Source organism: Protopterus annectens, chromosome 7.part1, assembly GCF_019279795.1.
Source record: "Protopterus annectens isolate FY-2018-M chromosome 7.part1, PAN1.0, whole genome shotgun sequence".
NCBI lineage: Eukaryota > Metazoa > Chordata > Ceratodontiformes > Protopteridae > Protopterus > Protopterus annectens.
Genome location: NC_056740.1, coordinates 460,174,802 through 460,200,286, shown reverse-complemented (window position 1 = coordinate 460,200,286; position 25,485 = coordinate 460,174,802). Strand labels below are relative to the sequence as shown.

General features: G+C 37.6%; 1 protein-coding gene across 1 annotated transcript in view; it reads right to left on the bottom strand.

Annotated features, from left to right (window-relative positions):
• LOC122807828 (stimulated by retinoic acid gene 6 protein-like) overlaps window positions 1-25,485 on the bottom strand; it is a gene marked incomplete in the record, with an annotated part of 2,062,125 nt that overhangs the window by 581,195 nt on the left and 1,455,445 nt on the right. The window contains 1 exon segment of the mRNA XM_044078921.1: window positions 4,849-4,924. Within this exon segment, the coding sequence (XP_043934856.1) occupies window positions 4,849-4,924 (76 nt within the window).

Here is a 25,485-nt window from a genome sequence, read left to right as displayed (position 1 = left end):
GTGTTAGGTGCATATCAAATAAAAAATCTCTGAGCTGAGTTTGGTTAAAAACAGTCTATGTATATGAGTATAAATATTACATATGCAAATATATATAAAGAAGCGTATAAAAACATATAAACCTATATAGATACTCTTAGTAAAGCATAATGTGTTGAGTGCATAGCAAATAAAGATCTCTGAATTGAGTTTGGTTAAAAACAGTCTATGTATATGAATATAAATATTACATATACGAATATATATAAAAAAGCGTATAAAAACATATAAACCTATATAGATAGGAGCAAGCAGCTCAGTGACATATATGCCAGTACATATCAGAGATCTTTATTTGCTATGCACTCAACACATTATGCTTTACTAAGAGTATCTATATAGGTTTATATGTTTTTATATGCTTCTTTATATATATTTGCATATGTAATATTTATACTCATATACATAGACTGTTTTTAACCAAACTCAGCTCAGAGATTTTTTGTTTGATATGCACCTAACACATCATGCTTTACTAAGAGCATTTATTTATTATGCATTAATAATCTCAATATATATACCAGATAAATAGAAAAGTATGAACAATGGAAATATACATATATCATTATATATATTGCTTATTGCATTTATACACATCTTACTATCTTTATGGTCTAATTTAGCTTTAGATAGTGATTTGTATGTGTTTTTAGGTTAATATGACACAAGCACACATGCTTTGTATAAAATGTTGTTGTTTCCCTTTTAATCTGTAATTGTTTTCAAATTTGATTAATTGACATCCTTATATAATGAAGGATCTTTTCTATGCATTTATTAAAGTGACCTTTGGAAGCTATATCTAGCGAAAGCGCTTGTCCGATGCAATAAATTGTTTTGTGAACTATAAGTATTGTACGCTTTATTTGGATCTTTTCATCTTGGAGTTTATCCAGAGCGACATTACAGTGGACTATCCAGCTTCACTTCTTCCGTAACCAACTTGCTCATATTTATTTGTTTAACTATTGGAAGGAGTGTCTACCTGCAAGGTGTACTGTTTTCTACTTTTGATTTTTTAGACATAAATAACACTCCTGAAGTCTCCATTGTTTATGTTTGGGATGCCTTAAAATCATATCTATATGGACAAAGTATCAGATGGTATAATAATAAAAGGAAATCTTGGGATAAGGAATTGTTAGATATTCAAAGTAAATTAGACTCTTATAAACATAATAATAAAGAAAATATTATGGACAAGAAAGTTATTGAAGAAATAAACAAACTAAATGAGAAATACAAAGAAATTTTAACTCATAAAGTTAAAATAACTTTAGAGAAATACAAGTTTTTGTCTTATTCAATAAGCCCCAAATACTTACATAGACTTAAAAATAAAACAAAAGGTTGAATAAACAAAACCATATCAAAGAAATCTTTTCTCTAAGGAAAAGAAGAATGTTTCTAGTATACCAGAAATACTAGATGAATTTAGAAATCACTTTCACAAAATTAACCATAATAATATTAACATGGAACCTAAAGATAAAATAAAGGAGTTTATAACCACAAATATGAATAAAAAGCTTAATAAACAACAGATTAAACTATTGGACAAGGGTATTTCATATACAGAAGTTATTACACAAATAAATAAGCTTAAATCAAACAAAGCACCGGGTAATGATGGTATTATACCAGAGATATATAAAATCCTTTCTAAAAATACATATTCATTAATACATAAGGTTTTTATTTTGGCCCAAACTGAGTTAATAACCCCCCCATCTTGGCAATATACATTTATTTCGCCAATTTTAAAACCTAATAAAGATCCAACTAGATGTTCTTCATATCGGCCCATCTCATTACTTAATGTTGATTATAAAATGTTTATGAATATCTTTGCTGATAGATTGAAGACAATCATTCCCAGCATTATAGATATAGATCAGACAGGCTTCATTGTAAATAGAAATACTTTTGATAATATAAGAAGAACTTTAACATTAATAGATTTTGCAAATAGGAAAAGAAAGATTTAACACTTATTAGTCTTGATATAAGTTCAGCATTTGATTCAGTAAGTTGGGACTATCTGTTTACCTTAATGAAGTGCACAAACTTCTCGGATGCATTTGTAAATCTAATTGAACATTTATACAAAGGAACGTTGGCTTATATTAAGGTAGGAACATATGTTTCACAAAAAATACCCATTCTTAAAGGTATAAAACAAGGATGTCCACTTTCTCCACTATTATTCACTTTAGTAATGGAGCCTTGGGCTAATTTGATCAGAAACAGTACTGACATAGAGGGTTTTGAAATAGATGAAAATACAACATCCAAAATTCAACTTTTTGCAGATGATGTTCTAATTACATCAGCAGGATCTAATTCTTCTATACAGTCTCTATTTGATAACATGATGAATTTTAAAAGTATTTCTGGTTTAATATTCAATGAAGAAAAAACTAAAATACTACCTATATATACACGAAAAAATATTTGCATTAGTGATTTTACTAAATATGTACCCAATTCAGGTCAGATAACTTATTTAGGTATAATACTATCTAAAGATATTAAATCTATTATATATAATAATTATAATACCTGTTTTCTTAATATACAAAATCTTTTTAATACCTGGAATAATATGTTTTTTACTATGGAGGAGAGACTTACAATTATTAAAATGATAATATTCCCCAAGATGTTATACTTAATACAATCAATAATACTTCCACCTACAAAAATAATTATCAAGAAACTGAACACACTAATGTTAAATTTCTTATGGGCACCTAATAGACCTAGGATTGCATTAAAGAAACATACTAATAGCTGGTCTCAAGGGGGTATTTCTTTTCCAGACTTTAATTTATATACTATCTCTTCTATTGTAAAAGTTATTACTTTATTAATAGATCAGTCATATGTCACAAAATGGAAAGATTATTGGGAGCTAATTAGTATACACTTCATGAAAATCTCCTTAACACATAAAAATATGATTGTAAATAACTCCATGTTATGGTTACTAAAGGAATTTTGTACTTCAAATATTACACCTAAACATATGGTTTGTTACCCATTAAATATTATTATTAGTTATCGTAACTTTATATTCATGCACCCTAAGTATAGGGAATGGAATTTTATTGTATTTCCTATAATGTATACTCAGGGTATGCTTTTGTCATCTACATCTGAAGGAACTCATTTAGCTATAGATAATGATCTAAAGTACTGGTATCAGTTGATATCTGATAATAAAGTTAAAAATCTAGATTTCTTAAAACAAGAATTTGATCTAAGAGAAACTTGCTGGTTAGAGGTTCAGACCTTTAGACAACATCTCATTGATAGAATAGATTTAATGTCTATAACTGTTAAAGAATCTATTCCAACACTGATTGATTACTTGATATTAAATTTACAACATAAAGTTTCTGATAAAGGTAAACTTTCATACATACATAAAGTTATCAGACAAGAAACTTTTACAGTGTAGATTCATACTGGAATTATTTCACTTCTATTAATGGGGACCCACCAAATCAACAAGATAAACAATATATATTGGAATCTGCTTATAGAACTACGTCTTCCATTGTTTGGAGACTTTATACATGGAAATTTTTACATAGATCTTTTTATACACCTTTGATGATGAATAAAATAAATAATAAAGATAATCTATGTAAGAGATGTAATGTAGAAATTAATGCTGACTGGGCTCATATGTTTTATGACTGTATAAAATTGAAAGAATACTGGAAGTCAATTAATGAATTTTGCAGGCACTTTTTACAGATAATTTCATTATTTCTAAGTCTCTTATATTATTCAACACACCTGTACCTCAAAGTGTTAAAAAGGTTAAGTTTCCCTTGTTATGGTCTATTCTAGCAGTGGCTAGGAAAATAATAACTAGAAATTGGATTTCAGATACACCTCCTTCGTTCAATGAATTTAAAAATGTTATGAATATAGTGTGCCATATGGAAATAAACACAATTAGGACTAGAACAAATAGAAAAACATCTTATTTTATTGTATGGGATAATTTACAAAATTTGTTAAAAAAATTTTAATTTCAATAGCATGGTATTTTAGTTTAATTAATTGATCTGATTGTAGTGGATGTCTTTGTAAATACTTTAGTTGTTTTGTTGAATATTATAATAATACCTATTTTTAATTACTTGTATAAAATTGTTATGATATTTCTCTTATATGTTAAAACAATAAACCTGTTTTGAAAAAAAGAAAGTAAGGATATAAACTCTTGTCCCAGAATTCTGCATGGATTCTGGTTAAAGAGAGAAAGAAATTGACAGGAAGAAACGGCTCTGCCAACAGACAGGCATTATTATATGTACTGAGAAGAAAGTGTTAATGAAAAGCAATAATCTCAGTGTACGCATCCATTTCTTAAACCAGGGCAGTTTATTAAGTCTAGAAGTATATGCAGGGAATAACAAGGTAAAGAACAGTTATAAATGTGATAGCTATGTCTGCAAATGCTGTCAAGAGTATATGTCTCACAAATGCAGTTTCGGTATCTGTATGTCAGCCATTACTTTGTCAGTATAGTTTGGTTATTTCATATATATTGAACCCAGTTTTCTGCTATTATATCTATTACTATGTCATGTTATTTGTTTGATACATATGATAGCAGAGAAAAGCTCTGGAACCAGTTTCCAAACCCAATTAACAGATAATCAAACCTGAATAAATCAATACAAAATAAACAAAGAGTAATGAGTGATGAATACCTTTGCTACAACATGGCTCAAATTAAAAACATTTTTACATTAATGCTATATAAGTGCGATGTTATATAGAACTTACTTGTAGCTCACCAAATTGTAAAGAGAAGACATGATGGTGGACGCGATAGCCACAGCTGAGGTGATGTACCATCCCTCTGTAAATAACAGAGACTGTATTAGTTCTTGCATAAAGAAATTCAAAACACATTCATTGATAGGCTTATGGGTATTTAATCTATTAGGATGATGGAAACTAGAAATATACAAAGCATAATTAAATCTACTCATTATATGGCAACCGTATGATCTTGTACTGTGATTAAGACATGTTTGTCTTATGAAACTGATCCGTCTCCCATAACTGATCATTTATGTATATAGGTATTCCATGCTGCATTTTATATGCAATATCCATGATATAAAGTACAGGACTGGAATGAAAAAGGTTAATGCAGAGTCTGGTCTTCTTAGCTGAACAACAAACACATAACCTTTTTCAGTCCAGTACTGTAGGTTGGAGGGTTGCAGGATGGTTAAGGTGTTTACCTTGGAGACACAAGGTTCAGGGTTGGATTTTCACATGGGGTAATTGGTTACACCAAAGATGGTCCACAAGGGCAGTTAGCCTAGTATTAATCTATGAATGTACGAACCTTCAAAGCACATTTCCTGTTAGCAATAAATACGGTTTCACTTCTTCTGTTTCTTTGAAAATAATTGTATATACAAAAATGGAGTAATCTATTGGATACTTTACTATTGTTTATAAATAATTGTTCAGTTTCATTGGTAGTTTTATTATTTATTTGCTGACATTTGTTGACCAGGAAAGTCCACTGGGTCAGAAACCCACTTTCAGTGCAGGCCTGGGGAGAAAAGCTCCACAGGTGATCAAATATTGTACAGAGCAAATACAAGGTGAAAGAGATATACATACATTAGCATATGGTGGGAGTAATAGTATATAGTTATCTGTTGACTGGCAAAATAAATAGGTTACAATAAGAAAAAAAAAAACATGCAGTGTGTGTGTGTTATAAATTTCTCAGACAGTCCATTTGTACACATATTTAAAATGTAATAAATATTTTCCATGTCTCAAATGTCTGCAGGAGTGTATAATGCTATCATGTTTAGTAATATTGATGAAAATATTCACATTTTAAGGTTACATTGTAAATTCCACTGGTGATTGCATTAAAAATCAAGGTACCGTAAACATAAAAAGATGTAATCTGACGTGTTTACTAGCTGCATAACAGCAAACACAAATAGTATTTATGTTGCAAAGGACATTTACATCACTTGAGTGATTGTTTCTGCCCCCATCGGACTTGTAAATGTGCAGTAGGTTTGAAAGGAGAGATGCTGCTAATGCTGCTCTATATGTGAGAAAGAGACCACCCCCCAGTAGCCTGTATGACAATGAGAAGAGAGACAAGGCTTTCGGCTGCGTAGTTTTTATGATTTAGGTCCTTAGTTTGCATAGTATGAAGGTGTTGTGGACAATTGAGTTGTGTCAAATATTTGGACAGGTACATGCGGGAGAGGGCATTATAATCAGTGATCAACTTGATGTGTGTAGAATATAGTGGAATTATCAGACTCCTTGACCTAGATATTATACCTTTAGTAATAAGCCATGTATCAAAAGCACTTTCTAACAATAGTGGAGAAATGGTGATTGAAGGATGGGTCATTATCTACATAGGTGGTAGATCCCTTCCAACAATTTTCAAAGGTGAGTTGTCAATTTGACAGTTACAAGGAGTTTCTTGCTTGTCAGAGGATACTGTTAAACATTTCTTGGCATTTCATTTTAGTCCATGTTTTTTATACTATTAGTTTGAAAACTGCCCCCTTTGAAGATCTCGGTATTCTCTGAGGAGTTTATGATGGCAGCAAGTTTATAGTCATCTGCAAATCTGGCCACCCATAAACCCATAACAGTAGCTTAGACCTTCAAGAAGTAAATGTCAAAGAGGAGTGGTCCAAAGACAGAGCCCTGGGTCACAGTGCTAGTGACAGATGTTTTGAAGGAAACACACCAATACACCCACATTTACTGGGCTCTATTTGTGAGCCAGTTTGCAATCCACTGAAATACACAGGAATAAATATCTAGCTGAGACAGTTTATCTGTGATACCCAAGTGTGTGATGGTGTTGAATAGCTTTGCAAGGGATAGATGTGCAGAGTCCATCCATTGTGTTAGTGACCTTCTTGAAGAAGTTACCCAGGTTAGGTAGACGGAATCTGCACTTAAGAAACCCAAACCGGCCTTTGCCAGGAGTTTATAGGTTACCTGGTGACACTTTAAGGTTTAAAACATGGCAGTCATACTTTCATCTGTTTGTTGCTGGGATTACATGCTCTATAACAACACCAAATTAAGATGATTATTCATGGTGTAGCTACTGCACTAATAGTGGCAGTTGTGAATTCCAGAGCATCCATACCTGGCAATATTGAAAAAAGAAATGGCTTTGATAGTCATTACAACTACTGTTACATTGCCACAAATTACATGTTAAGAGATTTGAACCCCTGACTGCCTATGACATTGTTTTGTTAACCTATTACCTATACATGCCACAGACAAAATTTTATTGAAGGAATAATATTCTTACCCACGTGCTAAGGTGGTGTTGCTGAAAGGAAGTACATACATGTTTGCAGGGTTTTGCCAACTGTAAGGAAAATTCACAATGACCAATGTTCAACAGACTGTAGTCATCGGGGATACAAACTTTCAATATTACTTAATTCAAGCTTATATATCACAGGTGCAGGACAATGATATACTGACGTTGTTAGAGTATGTTATCATTATGTCATCCTGTGGTTATATCACCATAAGTTTCTGTCTGTCTGTCAGCGATATTCAACAAACTATTAACACGTTTAACAGGTTTCTTTACAGTTTTTCTGTAAGATGGTGAATGTCAGTCATCCTTACTAGCTTATGTCAATCACTTTTGATCTATGCACTGTTGGAGGAGCATAAATGTTTATGTGGTAATCCGTCAGTCCTTTGTGTGTTTGCATGTTGTGCCTGTCGTGGGTTTGCAACATGTAAACATCACTAAACAGAACATTACTAATGCATGCCAGGTGTCTTTCACAGGACAGGTGTTAATATTACACATTTCAGGTGTTGATAGCAGTGGACATCACTATAAAAGTAATTCATATGGCAGGATTCAAACCCATTCATAGTTCAGTCACACTGTACCAAACACAGCTTTACAGGGGTATGCTACAAAAGCTCTCAGAAAAACTGCATGAACAAACAATCATTGTAATGGAGTACACATAACGACAGAGGCAGTCTGTAAAATGGATCTGGGCTCCAACATCCAAAGACCCCCTACCTTGATACTACCCCACCCTGTATCTGAGGAATTAAGATATAATATTGTCATACCTGGGTATTATTGGCTAGGCTTGTAAAGGCTCTTGTGCCATTAGCCTAATAATCATCTATGGAACCTATGACTGATGGCAAAATCTTAACATCTGGGTAAGAATTTTATTAGGTTTGTGCCATAGGATGAGAACTGTCATGGCCTTCCTCTTATCAAAAACCACCTAAACTGCTCAATGCCAAGCATCATACAATGGTAATTAAAAAAAAAATAAAATATTGATCACATGACCCATCTGTGCCAATGCATCTAGGATACAGGAGTGAGGTCAACGACAAAAGAAATGATGTTTCTATACATGCAAGAATGGCATAATAGGAGGATTGCAGTCAGGTCAGTCTTATGATTTTCATGCGAATGTCATAATAATAATATCTGTTTGTTAACCAAGTAAGCTTACTGGACATACAGTCGCTATTCATATGTGATTTAGGAGAAATATCTTCTTAAATTAATTTCTCAGTGTCATACAGAAGGCAAATGTGGTTGAGAGTATTAAACCCTATACTCCAGGCAGTACAACTCACAATGTTAGTCCTCTATACAATATCTGCTGTCAGGTGTGCAAACTGGAAAACCGCAATCCCTGTTTTTCCTACTAAGAACATTAGGGTCAATGCCCACTAAAACGTTCTATGGTTACTTCCACGGTTAGGACTAGTATGTCTATTGCTGACAACCTCTGATGTGTAAAGTGTGTTTAAACCATGTCACATTAATCATTGAACACATGGTCAATATTTTATTTATTTTATTTTACATTTGCTTACTGGGAAAGCCCAAGTGAACACATGCAGAGGACCAGGGAGAAAAGCTCCAGAAGAACAAACAGTGTAAAATAAAAAAGTAGTAATGTACATAGTTCAAGGTACTATCAACACGTTTAGACAAACAATGTAGTCAAACGGTGTAGTATAAGACAAATACATATAGAGTATATATTTATCTATTATAGATAAATACATATAGAGCTGTATAGCACTAGGAACTCAAAGTTACAAAGTTACAAAACAGTGTATACAGAAAAAAATATAACATTACAGTTTAATAAAAACCATGGGCCCTCCAAGGTTCAAATGAATAAAACAATTAGCATTCATAGGTTCTAATGAACATTCTGTGTTACAGAAACAGATAGCTTCTTGTGGACAGAGAAATTTCTTTATGATGCCTAATTTAGGACAGAGAGTTGCTGCTGACCACTATACCGATACCTTTAATATACCTACACAGACTGTCATAGAGTTGTTTACATTGCACAATATATATTTTTTCAAAAGTTATTTTTATTCATTGACAGCATTTAGCACTATATAACACAGCCATCATAGAACACATAAGCACTATATAATACAGCCATCATAGAACACATAAGCACTATATAACATAGCCATCATAGAACACATAAGCACTATATAACATAGCCATCATAGAACGCATAAGCACTATATAACATAGCCATCATAGAACACATAAGCACTATATAACACAGCCATCAAAAAACACATAAGCACTATATAACACAGCCATCATAGAACACATAAACACTATATAACATAGCCATCATAGAACACATAAGCACTATATAACATAGCCATCATAGAACACATAAGCACTATATAACATACCCATCATAGAATACATAAGCACTATATAAAATAGCCATCATAGAACACATATTTACAGCACTGCAATGCATGACAGACCTTTGGAATGTGTACGTTTTAGCAGTATTGCTGTGTATACAAGACTACTGGTACATGTAAAAATGTACTAGAAGTCCTAATGAAGTACAACTGCAATGTATATGTCTATCACAGGAAAGCTTCTATCAGGAGGTCTCCCAAGGAGCTCAGGCGTGTGCACAGTATTGTGCACAGCTTAACATCACATTTACCTGTTTCTCTTGTTACACAGGTGCTGTTATTCTGAAATGCTAATGAGTTGATCACTAATTAGCATACACATTATGGCCAGAGGGTGGAATCTACATGATGTAAGCATGACATGGAGAATGGATCATTATGGAGCTACAAAAGACAAACTGACAACTAGGCTATTGCAGTATAATTTTGTTACACTAAGGCACAAATCAGACAAATTACATGTATGTGTTATATTTTAAAACAACTTCTTTGATTGATGTTATCAGTTCTATGTGCTTTGTAGTTATAGCTGATACGTTTGATGGTTTTAGTTGTTTATCTCTGTAACTGAATTCTACAAGCTGTCTGCATGTGTACATTGGCCACCCAACTGTACTGCCCATGATAGCATTTAACCTTAGTTTTCCATATACCTTTCTAATGTTGCTTACCTTTAAATCTGTGTATATGGAATAATTACAAGGACAGCTTGTGTGACCTTTGTGTATATTGTGACTACACAATCAAACCTCACCCTTAACTGCCCCCATACCTCCAATTCCCTTCCCCCTCCTCCTCTCCCAACTCCAAAAATGTAACCAACATCTCCATAAATATACAAAGAATACTTAACAAAACTCATGGAGGTCCAATCTTGGATACCCAACCACAATCCAGATATCATAACCTTATCAGAAACCTGACCCAAAACTATATATCTGAAATAATGAAATCCTACCACCAGGATATAACATCTTCCATCTGGATAGAATGCCAAAAAAAGGATGAGGTGTTGCTGTACTCTACTCTGGTCAACTTAACGTCTCCTCCTTATCTAATTGACTCACAAACTTTCACTCTGCAGAGCTGTTAATGCTTAATTGTCATTTAAACACCCATAAAACATTTGCAATCCCTGATACTTATATCTCACCAGGTAAAAACATCCCCATCCTCAAAAACATCCTATTATGGATCTCACATAAACTTCCTTATGAAACAATCATCCTCAGTGATGTAAAGATAGAGTGAAAAGCACTAACCACTGACTCACCACACTTCAGCATTAATCTCTCAACTAATATCAACTCCAACATGCATGAATAAACACTCCAACAACAGCTCTGTCCTTGACTGGGTCCTGACATTACACCTAAATCTCTATCATGACCCCTGTACTTTGCCTGATACATGAAGTGACCATGTGCCCACCCACATCCAATGACACCCTCTTCAACTGTACAAGTCTCACTTAAACAAAGACTGCCATAAACTCTCCAGTTTTAACCCTGAAATATTTAAAGATAGACTCCTTATATCAAATTAAACCTTTTCTAACTGCAACTACTCGAGCCAAAATTGCTCACTCCCATCTTATATCAACTCTTCTATATGCCTCTCCCATTTTTACCAACCTTAAGAAAGCTAACCTTAACAAACTGGCAACTTGTTATAACAACATTGCCTGCTTCGCCACTGGTAATCCCTTCAGAACTCACCACTGTCTTAACTTAAAACTACTAGACTGGCTTGAATTCCAAAACTATCTAGTAATTCCTCAACTTACCATTGCCCATAAAATACTGCACCAACCTGATAACACACCCATACTCTCTAAACTTTTAATCCCTTATAACAATCTTAACTCCCTTCGCTCCTCTAGTAAACTCATGGCCAGTTCAATAAAGTCAAATAACTCAGCCGGCGACTCTCTATTCACTAACACAGTAGGCAGAAGATGGAATTTATTACCTAATGATATAACACTGATCACATCTTTACCTCTCTTCAAACATAAAATCAAACTGTACTTCAAAGGTCACTGGCTCTGTTCCTGTAATAAACCTGACTAACGATCTTACCTTTACTCTGTTTTCTTCACCTCTACTTTCTCCACTCTACTATTCAGCCCCTATGCTTGTTTTAAGCTATCTCTATAACTAACTCTCGCTTTATGTATTGTTTAATACCTCAGATCTGCTTTATTTTTTTGCATCTATTTCTCCTCTCTTACTCAACTGACTTTTGTTCTTCTCTTTTGACCGTTTCTAAATCTTATTAACATTCAAATTTACTTGCACTCTAATAGGCTACCCAAAATTAGATGCTATTACTTTTATCCTTTTATCCATGAAATGTCTTTCTTTTGTAATTTGACTAGGTATTTTTTATGTCTTTGTTTGCTGTAGTTTTTGTATTGTTGTCTTTTTTCATTTTTTTTTTTTACTAGTATGTCTTACTAGTATGTTTAGTGGAGCTTTTCTCCCCGGGCCTCTACTGAAAATGGAAATATTCTCCAGCTAGACTAGCCCAGTCAACAAATGTAAAATAAATAAATAAAATAGACTCTCTTCCATCAACTGGTCCAGCCTACTTCTCCTTCCCCTCAATGACGCCATAATTAACTTCAACCACACCTTTCTAGATATCCTCAACTCCTTTGTGCCACTAAGAAAAATTAGGATACAATCTAACTTCATTATATGGCTTACAGAGAATACTCTCTCTGATGCATAAAAGAAATAGCGCATGGAAATCCTGGCTAAAAACCAAATCCCCTACTAGCCTTCAAAAGTATAGAGAACTTGGAAACCACCAAAAAGCATATTAACATAGACAAGAAAAACACAATGCCCAAACTAACCTCCACTCCAATCCCAAAAAGTCCTGGAGTACTATCAATAAGATTCAATACCTAACCCATTCCCTAACAATTCTGCACAAGAAACCGCCACCCTTCTCAACTGTTACTTTATTGATTCCATCCGTAAACTAACCGATAAACACTAACATCAGCCCTCTTCCTTTCCCCCTCTACCAACTCATAAAACTCCCTTTTCACTTAAGCCAGTTCCTACTGCTTATATAAAATCACTCCTCCACAAACTGAAGCCATGTTCTCCTTCGTCTGATAACCTACCCCCATCTTTCTAAAGCTCACTTCTGACTCAATAGCTTCCCTATCTCTATACTAATCAGTAGCTCAGTCCACGATTGTGTAGCCCCAGATATCTGGAAAACATTTTATATCATTCCATTACATAAAGGAGGAAACTCCACTGACCCTTCCAACCTCAGACCCATTGCCATACTGTCCCTACTCTCTAAAATCATTGAAAAATGCATATACTCACACAGCTTCTTAACCACCTCATTCAAGAAAACCTTCTGACTACCCAACACAGTTTTTGGCCCAATCATAGTGCTGTTAACACCCTTTTATCCTTCACACATACTGTAGCTGAAGCTAGAGACAACAACAAACTTATCTCTTGCCTGTTCCTTGACCTCTCAAAAGCCTTTGATATGGTTTCTCACTGTAAACTTCTATCAAAATTAGCTGACCTCAGTCTCTGTACTCCTACGCTTGAATGGTTCTCCACCTACCTCTCCAAAAGGCACCAGCATGTCTGTTGGCAAACCTCCATGTCCCTTTCCCTCCCCACCCAAACAGGTGTGCCCCAGGGCTCTATTCTTGTTCCACTGTTATTCAGCATATTTATTAATAACCTTCATGCAGCATGCAGTCACTCCTGCCTTATTCAATATGCAGATGACTCCATATTAATATCCTCTTCTGAGAATCTCTCTCAACTTCACACACTTACCCAGCGCTCATTCCATTCTGTTGAAAGATGGCTTACAGAAAAACAACTCACGCTATATCCCGATAAAACTTCCTTCCTTCTTTTCCTTCCTAAATCTTGATCTAATCATAAACCTGCCTTTACTATCACATCATTTAATAACACAGCCATTACAGTGCAATCTCACACAAAGCTCCTTGGTACTATAAAAGACGATCAATTACAATCTGACCTGCACATTCATCAGATTATTAAAAAAAAAAACACCGAAACCTAGGTCTGCTTTACAGGAACAGAAAATTCCTCACTACAGACCCCAGATATTCTCTAGCACAGGCATACATTCTTCCTAGCCTACTTTATGTATCTCCAGTCCTAACAAACTTACAATCCACTTTAATTTCCAAGCTTTAACAAACTTAACAAAATTGCAAGATTTACAACAAACCAGCCCTACACCTGTCACCACTGCCCTTCACTAAAGACATTACACTGGCTCGAATTCCCCCATCAAATCCTTCTATCACAAATTCACATTATATACTCCATCCTCAACAAACCCACTACGTTTCATTGCCTCTCATCCCTTGTATCCTACTACACCCCAAAATGTCCTCTGCAAAGCTCTGATCAATATCTCCTGGATATATACTGGCCCTATAAAACCATCAGCAAAATTCTATACAAATACTCTGTATCCCAAGTCTGGAACAAACTTCCACTCACTGTAAGAAATATTACCCATACACATAACTTCAAAAGGAACTAAAAGACATCCTCTCAAACTTCAGGATCTGCTCCTACCAGGACTCAGCATAAATCACCCCCTCCTTCCATACCCTCAATAATAATAACAATAATGTCTAAACGCATGATTCTGCAAGAACAAACGAATCTGTCAAACTACCATATTTCACTTTTGTGCTACTCTGCACTGTCACTCTGTCAGCTACGCATAGTATGAACTTATGCTTCAATTTCCTGCTACAATTTATGTATCTAATTACATATCAATTCTAGCAGCAAAGAAAAATATGGAAGCAGTTGTACGAAGTATAGCTCCAGACCACATAAAATAAACCAGGAACTTTAATATTCGGTAAGCGCTTTCACCACTGTCTGTGGCTTTTTCAGACCATATACAAATATAAAAACACACACAAAGAGGTTTATAACGCTGTCCCTGAATACCTCATTAACCTGAAAGACCACTCCCAGTCAATCAAGCTACTATAGACACACCCTCTTTTTTCAAAATATCAGTACATTCATCTACATTGCATAGTATTACTTTTAAAATAAGGATATGATGTATATTTTATAATACTTGGTTGTCTATTGTAATTAAATGAAGAAAGTGGGAAGAAGTAAACGGAGCATCTGTCGAGTGTGATGACATCATTGCGCATGCACAGAGGCGCTGCAATGACGACGGACACATATTTTCATCTCTAAGATTTCTAACTTGGAAATGGAATATAACACGATGAGTGTGTAATATAAGTATATCTTAAGTGGAACACACTCGCTGGACAAGTTTAACAGTCGACAATGTGATGGGAAGAATTTGAATTTTAAAATGGAGTTTGAACACATGGCATGGATAACCTGCTTGCATTTTAAACTACAGCTCTATTTACACTGTTAGTATTAGTAGGAATGTATAGAAGGCCAGACCTAGATTTGTTATTGCAATAATTTTTAAGTAACAGCATACATCTGAAGCAAAGCAGATAACACAGAGAAACATAATTCTAGCAAAGAATGAACAGAGACTTTTAGAATCACTGTTGTCTAAATAATGATGTTTAGCACAGTATATTGCATTTGACATGCTGCTGACAGAAGCAATGTTCTGAAATGTTTGCAAATATTAAATGTTTGTTGATGCCTATGAATGCTTTGACTGCTGACATAGACTTTTAATGTACTGTATTTTAAAAGTAATACTATGCAATGTAGATGAATGTACTGATATTTTGAAAAAAGAGGGTGTGTCTTTAGTAGCTTGATTGACTGAGAGTGGTCTTTCAGGTTAATGAGGTATTCAGGGACAGCGTTATAAACCTCTTTGTGTGTGTTTTTATATTTGTATATGGTCTGAAGAAGTCACAGACAGTGATGAAAGTGCTTGCTGAATATTAAAGTTCCTGGTTTATTTTATGTGGTCTGGAGCTATACTTCATACAGCTGCTACCATATTTTTCTTTGCTGCAACTTTTACTTGCTTGGTGGAACAGTTTACATTTACCAGCTGGTTGTTTGCCTGTTTCTTGTTACATATCAATTCTGCTTCATATTTTTTTCTATTGTCTGCTTGCAAGCTATGTAATAAAACATGTCAAACGTTTTCTAAAGTATATGTCAACCTTTGTAAGTTTTAAAATGTTTTCAAGTATTGTATAATGTTGAAATATTTCAAGCTTTATATATCTTATTTTGTCTCTATTAAAATAACTATCTTATTCTGGAGTTTTTCTCCTCAGGTTTGACTAAAAATGGGCTCATGCCCAGTTGGTCTAATCCGGTTAACAAATGTCAAATAAATAAGTAAATAAAATTTTGTTTTAGAGGTTTATGTGCTTGATGGCATTACAGTCGTGCTGCTGTTACTCTTTTTCTGGTTCTGCAAGGATTACGAGTAATAATGGTAAAGTCTGGCGTATTGTACATATTTCTATATCTACATATCTCTATATACTGATATATTTTTGGTACACTTATATGCCTGCTAATATTGAAAACATGGCAATTAGCAGCCAAGGATGCCTTCAGTTGAGATGTTAAGCATTAATTATTTATAACACCTGAGAATAGAAATATGAATGAGAAGCTGAGCAGCTGCAGCTGGAGAAAGAGGTGATACCATGGACTCTCCATCTCCATGCCAGATGGCTCATTGCTTTGGAAATGTCGGACTAGCCCTTCTGTGACTGTGTCTGGTGACAGGTTGTTCAAGATGTGCATGCTGTGACTGTGTCAGGTGACAAGTTGTTCAGCATATGCATGCCGTAACTGTGTCTAGTGAAAGGTTGTTCAGCACGTGCATTCCATGACTGTCTGGTGACAGGTTGTTCAGAATGTGCAGGCCGTGACCATGACTGGTGACAGTTTGCTCACGATGTGCATGCTGTGCCCGTGTCTGCTGGCAGGATGTTCAGGATGTGCATGCTGTGACTGTGTCTGGTGACAGGTTGTTCCCGATGTGCATGCTGTGACTGTGTCTGGTGACAGGTTATTCAGCATGTGCATGCTGTGACCATGTCTGCTGACAGCATGTTCAGGTTGTGCATGCTGTGAATGTGTCTTTTGACTGGTTGTTTAGGATATTCATGCTGTGACCGTGTATAGTGACAGGTTGTTCAGAATGTGCATGCCGTGTCTATGTCTGGTGACAGGTTGTTCAGGATGTGCATCCCGTGACCATGTCTGGTGACAGGTTGTTCAGGATGTGCATGCCATGACCATGTCTGGTGACAGGTTGTTCAGGATGTGCATGCCATGACCGTGTCTGGTGACAGGTTGTTCAGGATGTGCATGCCGAGAACGTGTCTGTTGACAGGTTGTGTAGGATATGCATGCCATGACTGTGTCTAGTGACAGGTTGTTCAGGATGTGAAAGCTGTGGCCATGACTGGTGACAGGTTGTTCAGGATGTGTATGCTGTGAACATGTCTGATGATATGTTGTTCAGGATGTGCATGCTGTGAACGTGTCTGGTGACAGGTTGTTCAGGATAGGTTGTTCAGGATGTGCATGCCATGACCGTGTCTGGTAACAGGTTGCTCAGGATATGCATGCCATGACCATGTCTGGCGATAGGTTGTTCAGGATATGCAAGCTGTGACTGTGTCTGGTGACAGGTTGTTCAGGATGTGCAAGCTGTGACTTTGTCTGGTGACAGGTTGCTCAGGATGCGCATGCCATGACCATGTCTGGTGAGAGGTTGTTCAGTATGTGCATGCCATGACCATATCTGGTGACAGGTTGTTCAGGATGTGCATGCTGTGACTGTGTCCGGTGACAGGTTGTTCAGGATGTGCATGCTGTGTCCATATCTGGTGACAGGTTGTTCAGGATGTGCATGCTGTGACCATGTCTGGTGACAGGTTGTTCAGGATGTATATGCTGTGACCGTGTCTGGTGGCAGGTTGTTCAGGATGTGCATGCCGTGACCTTGTCTGGTGACAGGTTGTTCAAGATGTGCCTTCTGTACCCGTGTCTGCTAGCAGGTTGTTCAAGATGTGCATGCTGTGACTGTGTCTGTTGACAGATTGTTCCCTATGTGCATGCTTTGACTGTGTCTGTTGACAGGTTGTTCAGGATGTGTATGCTGTGAACATGTCTGATGATAGGTTGCTCAGGATGTGCATGCTGTGAACGTGTCTGGTGACAGGTTGTTTAGGATATGCATGCCGTGACCGTTTCTGCTGACAGGTTGTTCAGGATGTGCATGCCGTGACCGTGTCTGGTGACAGGTTGTTCAGGATGTGCATGCTGTGACCATGTCTGGTGACAGGTTGTTCAGGATTTGCATTCTGTACCCGTGTCTGCTAGCAGGTTGTTCAGGATGTGCATGCTGTGACTGTGTCTGGTGACAGGTTGTTCCCAATGTGCATGCTGTGACTGTGTCTGTTGACAGGCTGTGCATGCTGTGAACGTGTCTGGAGACAGGTTGCTCAGGATGTGCATGCTGTGAACGTGTCTGGTAACAGGTTGTTCAGGATGTGCATGCTGTGAACGTGTCTGGTGACAGGTTGTTCAGGATGTGCATGCTGTGACTGTGTCTGGTGACAGGTTGTTCAGGATGTGCATGCTGTGACCGTGTCTGGTGACAGGTTGTTCAGGATGTGCATGCTGTGACCATGTCTGGTGACAGGTTGTTCAGGATGTGCATGCTGTGAACGTGTTTGATGACAGGTTGTTCAGGATGTGCATGCTGTGACCATGTCTGTTGACAGGTTGTTCAGGATTTGCATTCTGTACCCGCATCTGCTAGCAGGTTTTTCAAGATGTGCATGCCGTGACTGTGTCTGTTGACAGGTTGTTCAGGATGTGCATGCCGTGAACGTGTCTGGTGACAGATTGTTCAAGATGTGTATGCTGTGACCGTGTCTTGTGGCAAGTTGTTCAGGATGTGTATGCCGTGACCGTGTCTGATGACAGGTTTTTCTGGATGGTCATGCCGTGACCATGTCTGATGACAGGTTTTTCAGGATGTACATGCCTTGACTGTGTCTTTGACAGGTTGTTCATGATGTGAATGCTGAGACCGTGTCTGGTGAAAGCTTGTTCAGGATGTGCAAGCTGTGTCCGTATATGATGACAGGTTTTTCAGGATGTGCATGCTGTAACCGTGTCTGGTGACAAGTTGTTCAGCATGTGCATGCTGTGACCATGTCTGGTGACAGGTTGTTCTGGATGTGCATGCTGTGAACGTGTCTGGTGACAGGTTGTTCGGGATGTGAATGCTGAGACTGTGTCTGGTGAAAGGATGTTCAGGATGTGCAAGCTGTGTCCATGTATGGTGACAGATTGTTCAGGATGTGCAAGCTGTGTCCATATATGGTGACAGGTTATTCAGGATGTGCATGCTGTGACCGTGTCTGGTGAAAGAAACCAAGCGTTCAGTTCAAATACGAAAAAGCAAGCAGCAGTCACAGAACGCTAGTGATCGCTAAACTACTCACAACCACAAATTTCCAAATCTGGGTGAAAAAAATTGTCCGAACTCCACAAATAATTTGAAAAAATTTTATGCAATAAAAAAGGTATAAAATGTTGAGCGCTTTCACCCACTAGTCGTGGGCATCATCAGAACAAACTAACAGCTGATCGATGCCATTTAAATATGCAACTTTGGCGCCTAAAATAGTTAATTGCTCATACTTAAAGCTGTAACACACAAAATGCACTTATGTACAATTTATCATACAAAATAGTAATAAAAATGTAGGCACTGCTCTTCCATATATAAAATACATCAACTTGATGAATAAAAATTAAAAGTAATGAAGTATAATAAGGTCTGTGTTTACAAACAATACGTCACCTTGTCATTTCCAACATTGGTTTAATAGAAATGTATTCATTTAACCCTGGTGGTATCATAGCTTTTGTTAATAGTTGCCAACACATCTCCCTATACCCAAGTGTGTTTTTAGTATTCCCACCCCTAGGGTTATTTAATACATTTTCTAAGATAGCAAATCTAAAAAAAATGGTCATCACCTTGACTACAAATATGTTTGTATAAAGCATTTTTAGGGTCTTTTGTTTTTATACTATATAAATGTGAATATATTCTTTTCTTAAAATTCCTCTCAGTCTTCCCTATATAAAATGAAGGGCATGTCATACATTTCTCCATGTAAACTATCATTTTAGTATTGCAGTTACCTTGTTTGAATTTAATTTTAGTTTTGTTAATGTTCTGCAATGTAGTTATTGGAATAACGTTGAAAAAGAGGACATGTCCTCCTTTTGCTGGACATCTGGTAACCCTAAGAATGAGCTAATTCTTAAACAAACTGATAAGGTGTGTGAAGGAAGCATTCACACAATCTTTCTGAAGACAAAGCTCTCACATAAAAGCATCATCATAATCATCAACCCCCTTCTTCCCATTTTGAATATGGGGTCAAGGTGTTGTCTTAACCGTCACCATCTCTCATGATTCAGTGCCACACTCCCGACCTCTTTGACACTCATGCCTGACTGTCACAGATCTTCTTTCACTCAATCCATCAACCTCTTTGCTGGACATCCTTGCTTCCTCTTACCTTCCTCCTGTCTGTCCCAAATCTTCACCAGGTTGACTTCTGCTTTTCTGCACAGGTGCCTGAACCACAGTAAACTGTTCTTTTTGATTTGTCTGCAATTGGAGTTACTTTGGCTTCTGCTCTTATGTCCTCATTTCTTCATCTGTCCTAGAGAGTACATCCTACCACCCTTCTCAGGGACTGTATAAACACCTATATAAATGTATAGACTCAGCCGTACTGGAATGGATCAAAACAAAATCCTTACGAAACAATAAGCCACCCTGGAGGACATTGAGCATAAACAGGTTATACCATAAGAGAAAGAAACTGCTGTCAAAAAACAAGAGGGAATGGTCTCAGCAAAGGAAGAACTCCCTCCAAAGCATAAGCAAGTCAATTAGACATCTTGTTAAGTCATCTAAAGCCAATTACAAAACTAAATGTGCACCCCTAACTAAGCTAAACAAAGCATTCATTAACTATGTCCAAAATCTAAAAAAAGGAAGGCCCAGCTTTGTGCCAAACTAGTTGTGGATGGTACAACTTATATTGAACCTGAGGATATAGACAACCTGCTAGCAGACAGGTTTGGCAAAAACTTCAGCATCCTGTCCCTGCCAATCATACCCCAAAAAATGTGTCACCAGTCCTCGGCCTAGTATCTTCAAAGAGCAGATTATAGCCACACTCTCCAAAAAGGCAGCCTCTTTGTGATCAGACAGCATCCCAGGCTACCTATTAAATGGTCTAAAACAGGAGTTAGCAGAACTGCTGAGCAAGCTCTTCAGTCTCAGCTATCTTTATCCCAGTTGTGTGGAAAACAGCAACCATAATCCCCTCACACAAAGGAGGTCCATCAACCAACTCTGGGAACTGTAGACCCATAAGCCTAACCAGCCTTACCTTCAAGGCCATGGAGAGAATCATCATGGATCTTATCAACAGGGATAGAGGTGACCTTCAAACTCTTGACCGATCCGGTTTGGCTTTGTTATGGGCAGCTCTTGCCTGGTATACCTGGTGGACTTCTTCAAGAATGTCACCAAGGCCATGGATGAAGGCAAACCAGTTCACACTACTACCTATCTTGACCTAGCCAAGGCCTTTGACACAATCCCTCACTCAGGCTTCATTGAGAAAATCACCCAGCTTGGGATTAACCCTTACATCACTACAAGAGTTGCCAACAGCCTCACAAACAGAACACATACAGTCAAAATTGAGGATGACAACTCTGCTAGCAGACCTTTTACCAGTGATGTTCCACAGTGATCTGTGCTAGGCCCCCTACTGTTTGGTATCTATTTTTCAAAAGTCCAGGAGAAAATACATGGCCTATGGCTTATCAGGTTTGCTGCTGACTGCAAACTGGTGAATCATGAATCCCCCAAAAATAATACATAATAGGCTTACACAGACAAATGATTGGTGTCAAAGCCATGGACTTAAACTAAACAAAAAAATGTATTATCATCCCCTTCAGCAAAGGAGAAACACCTGCTAATTACAACATTAATAATATCCCCTCAGTTCAACCCCAGTGGTGATAGATTTAGGAACGCTAGTTGATAGCAGCCTTAGGGTTGATCATCAGGTGTCCACAGTAGTAAGGAAGGCCTTCTACTTTGCACACCTCATAAGCAAGGGTTTAGCATCCAAAGCTAAGGCAGTTATAACTCCCCTGTACTTGACTCTCATTAGACCAATAATAGAGTGCAATGCTTCCTTATGTGTATACCTCATCAGACATCTGTGGCAACTAGAGATGTCAGAGGTTTCTCACCAAGAAAATTCAGGGCTTACAACACATGACTTAAATGAACAGACTGAAGGCCCTATCACTTTACTCAGTATCATACAGACTGGTTAGAGGTGACTTTTGCCTGGTCTACAGAGCAGTGTCAGACCCTGCCTTGATGAAGCTGCTGCACATCCACAAGTCCAATGGGACAAGATTCACTCATTCTAGGGATCTTAACCTAGCCTGTGATATTAACAGAACATGCTGGAGAGACAGATATGTCTCTCAGAGGGTGACACTCCTCTGGCGCAAGCTCCCAATTCATGTAAAACAGAGCTTGTCAATGACCCTATTTAAGCATAACCTGGAAAACTGTAGATTTGCACCTGTGGTTTCATTTATGTCCCTCTTAGATGGGGCAGTCATTGCTGATCTTAGATTCACAGGCAAACCTAGACTATACATCATGGTCCTTATGGAAACAAGGGTATAACATGGCTATCACTGTAGAGGCCTTAGGTCCAATAGGCTAGTAACTTCCTATGACCCTATGATCCTTCATTTCTATCACATCTAGCTTTCTCATCTGCTCTGCCTTTACTGCCCAGGTTTCTGTGTCATACAGTAGTACTGCTTGCACCACTGTTTTGTACACCTTACTTTTCGTACAGTATACCTCACACTATATGCCAGCTGGTCACAGCCCCTCTGATTCTAGATTTGACTTCTTCATTTAGACTTCTCTTTTTCTCAACCACCACTCCCCAATACTTGAAGGTGTTAACCTGTTCCAATATCTACCCTTCTCACAAAATGTTCATCTTCCTCTGATTTCCCCAATCTGCTGCCATTATCGCCATCTTATCTGTACTCTGTTTCATCCTATGTGCCTTCAGTTTTGCATTCCATTCTCCTATCCTTTGCTAAAGTTCTTGCTCAGAGTCTGCCTATAATGCCACATCATCAGCATACAGCAGATTTGTTAATTTGTCCCCTCCAACCTGTTTGCTAATGTTGTTCATCACCAGTATGAACAGCAGTGGGGTCAGAGCTGAACCCTAGTGCACACCCACTCCAACTGAGAACCCTTATGTGAGACCGAAAAATGTTCGTGCTTCAGTCATTGGGTCCTTGTACATAGTCTGCACTAATTCTACCGATGTTTCTGTGACTTCACTTTCTTCTCCAAGTCTAGGAATGACCAGTTGGACTCTTTCCTCATCTCTAGCTTCTTCTCAGCTATCTGTCTCACTGCAGACATCAGGTCAATTGTGCTGCATCCTGATCTGAATCTGAACTGCTCATCTCCCATTTTACTTTTTACTACTCTGCATATCTGTTTGTCAATCACCTTCTCCGGAACTTTCATGCAGTTTGACAAGAGTTTGCTACCTCTGTACTGCCCACAGTTGTAGATATCCCCTTTGTTCTTGCAGACTGGCATGAATATCATACCTCTCAACTGTACAGATTTTTGCAGAATGCCCAGATTTTTGCCTTGTAATTTTGGTTTGTTCCTCATAAAATTTGTGATTTTCTGGAAAATCACTGTGATGATCTGAGGATTGACGTTGCTAAATAATGGCATACATTTGTGTTTCAAACATTATATCCTTCAGAAAATGAAGCTAAGACAAATTATGTTATTCTACCAACTTTGTAAGTCTTTAAGAGCAATATTTAAAAGCTGTCCCTGTCCCCCATTCAGTGAGGCTTTGTCCAGATTTTTTGTGCTAGGAGGTTGAGAGGTATGGCATGAGTATGCTTATTCTCCAGTCACCTGGGATATGCCTTTCTCTCCACACTGCTATTAGTACCCTCAGGAGCCATTTCTCCCCATCTCACCCAGCATCTTTATCATGTCTGCTGTGACCTCATCTGAGACTGCTACATTCCCGGACTTCATCTTCCTTAGTGCTGTTCTTACTTCTTCTAGGGTGGTCCTCTTCTTCTCTCATGGTAGACTGTGTCTGGGGCAGTACAGCTTCAGAAGCTGCTGGAAGTACTCCTTTCCTCTGCCTTTGATGTCCTGTAGATTTGTGAGAAGGTTGTTGTTGGCGTCCCTTAAGAAGGGTATCTGACCATCTTCTTTATCTTTCTGTCTTTGACTTGGAACTTGAACAAGTTTCTTTGTGTCACCTACTGAGTCACTTTTCAGATGATGGCAGAGTACCTTCAGTGTCATATCCTTTGCTATAGTAACTCCTTTCTTAGCTTTTTTGTTAGCCAACCAGTATTCCTTCCTAGTCTGGTCCATCTTTTCTATCTCACACTTTTTCCTGCACTCCTTCTTTCTTTTGATGACTTCCTGGACTTGTGCATTCCACTACCAGCTTTCCTTACGTACCTTATTTCCATACCTGGCTCAGCCACGTTTGTTCTGTAGTCCTCACATGTGCTGTTTTGAGGCACTGCCATTCTTATTCAGCTCCACTTATTTCCTCCTATTCTTGGAGAGATAGAGACCTGAGTGATTCCTTGGACTGTTAAGCTTTCCCTCCAGTCAACTTCCAAGTCTTCAGGCTGGTGTCTGTTGACCGTAAAACCTTCTGTGACCATTGCTTGCAGCTTATTGTGGCAAACATTGGTTTAGGCTGTGGGCTGACTGTTTCACTGGGCATGACTTTGCAATCACTGGTTCTACTTCAATGCCCTTTCCCTGCTAGGAGGAAGTTCACCTGAGTTGCATGTTGGCTACTCTTGTATATGATCTTGTGACTGTCTCTCTTTCTGAACCATGTGTTGGCTACTATCAAGCCATTGGCCAGACAGAAGTCTAGAATGGCTTCTCCTTCTTTATTCCTATTGCCCCACCCATGTGGACCCAGGCAGTCCTCATATCCTGTTCTATCTGCCCCGATATGTGCATTTAAGTCACCCATTATCAACACCAATTCATGTTGTCCTGCTTTATCTAGTAGGTCCTGCAACTGTTGTATAAATGCCTCTTTTTCTCACTATCACAACCCTGCTGTGGAGCATATGCTGAGATTATGAATATTGCCCTATCATTATACTGGAGTCTGATTGCCATAAGTCTGTCATTAATTCTGATGATATCCCTCACTGTCTTCTGAAGTCTCTTTTTCACCACAATTCCCACACCGTTTCTAGTTTGTCCTCCTCCTGAGTAGTTGCCTCTAGATCCCAAGCCAAATGTCCTTGCTGCACTGTCCTTCCATCTTGTTTCTTTGATGCATACAATGTCCAGCCTCCTCCATACCATCATGTCATCCACTTCCAAGCTGCATCCTGTCAGTGAACCTACACTGAGTGCAGCAATTCTTTGTTCATGTTTGTCAGGTTACTTGGTTTTACATAGGTAGGTACT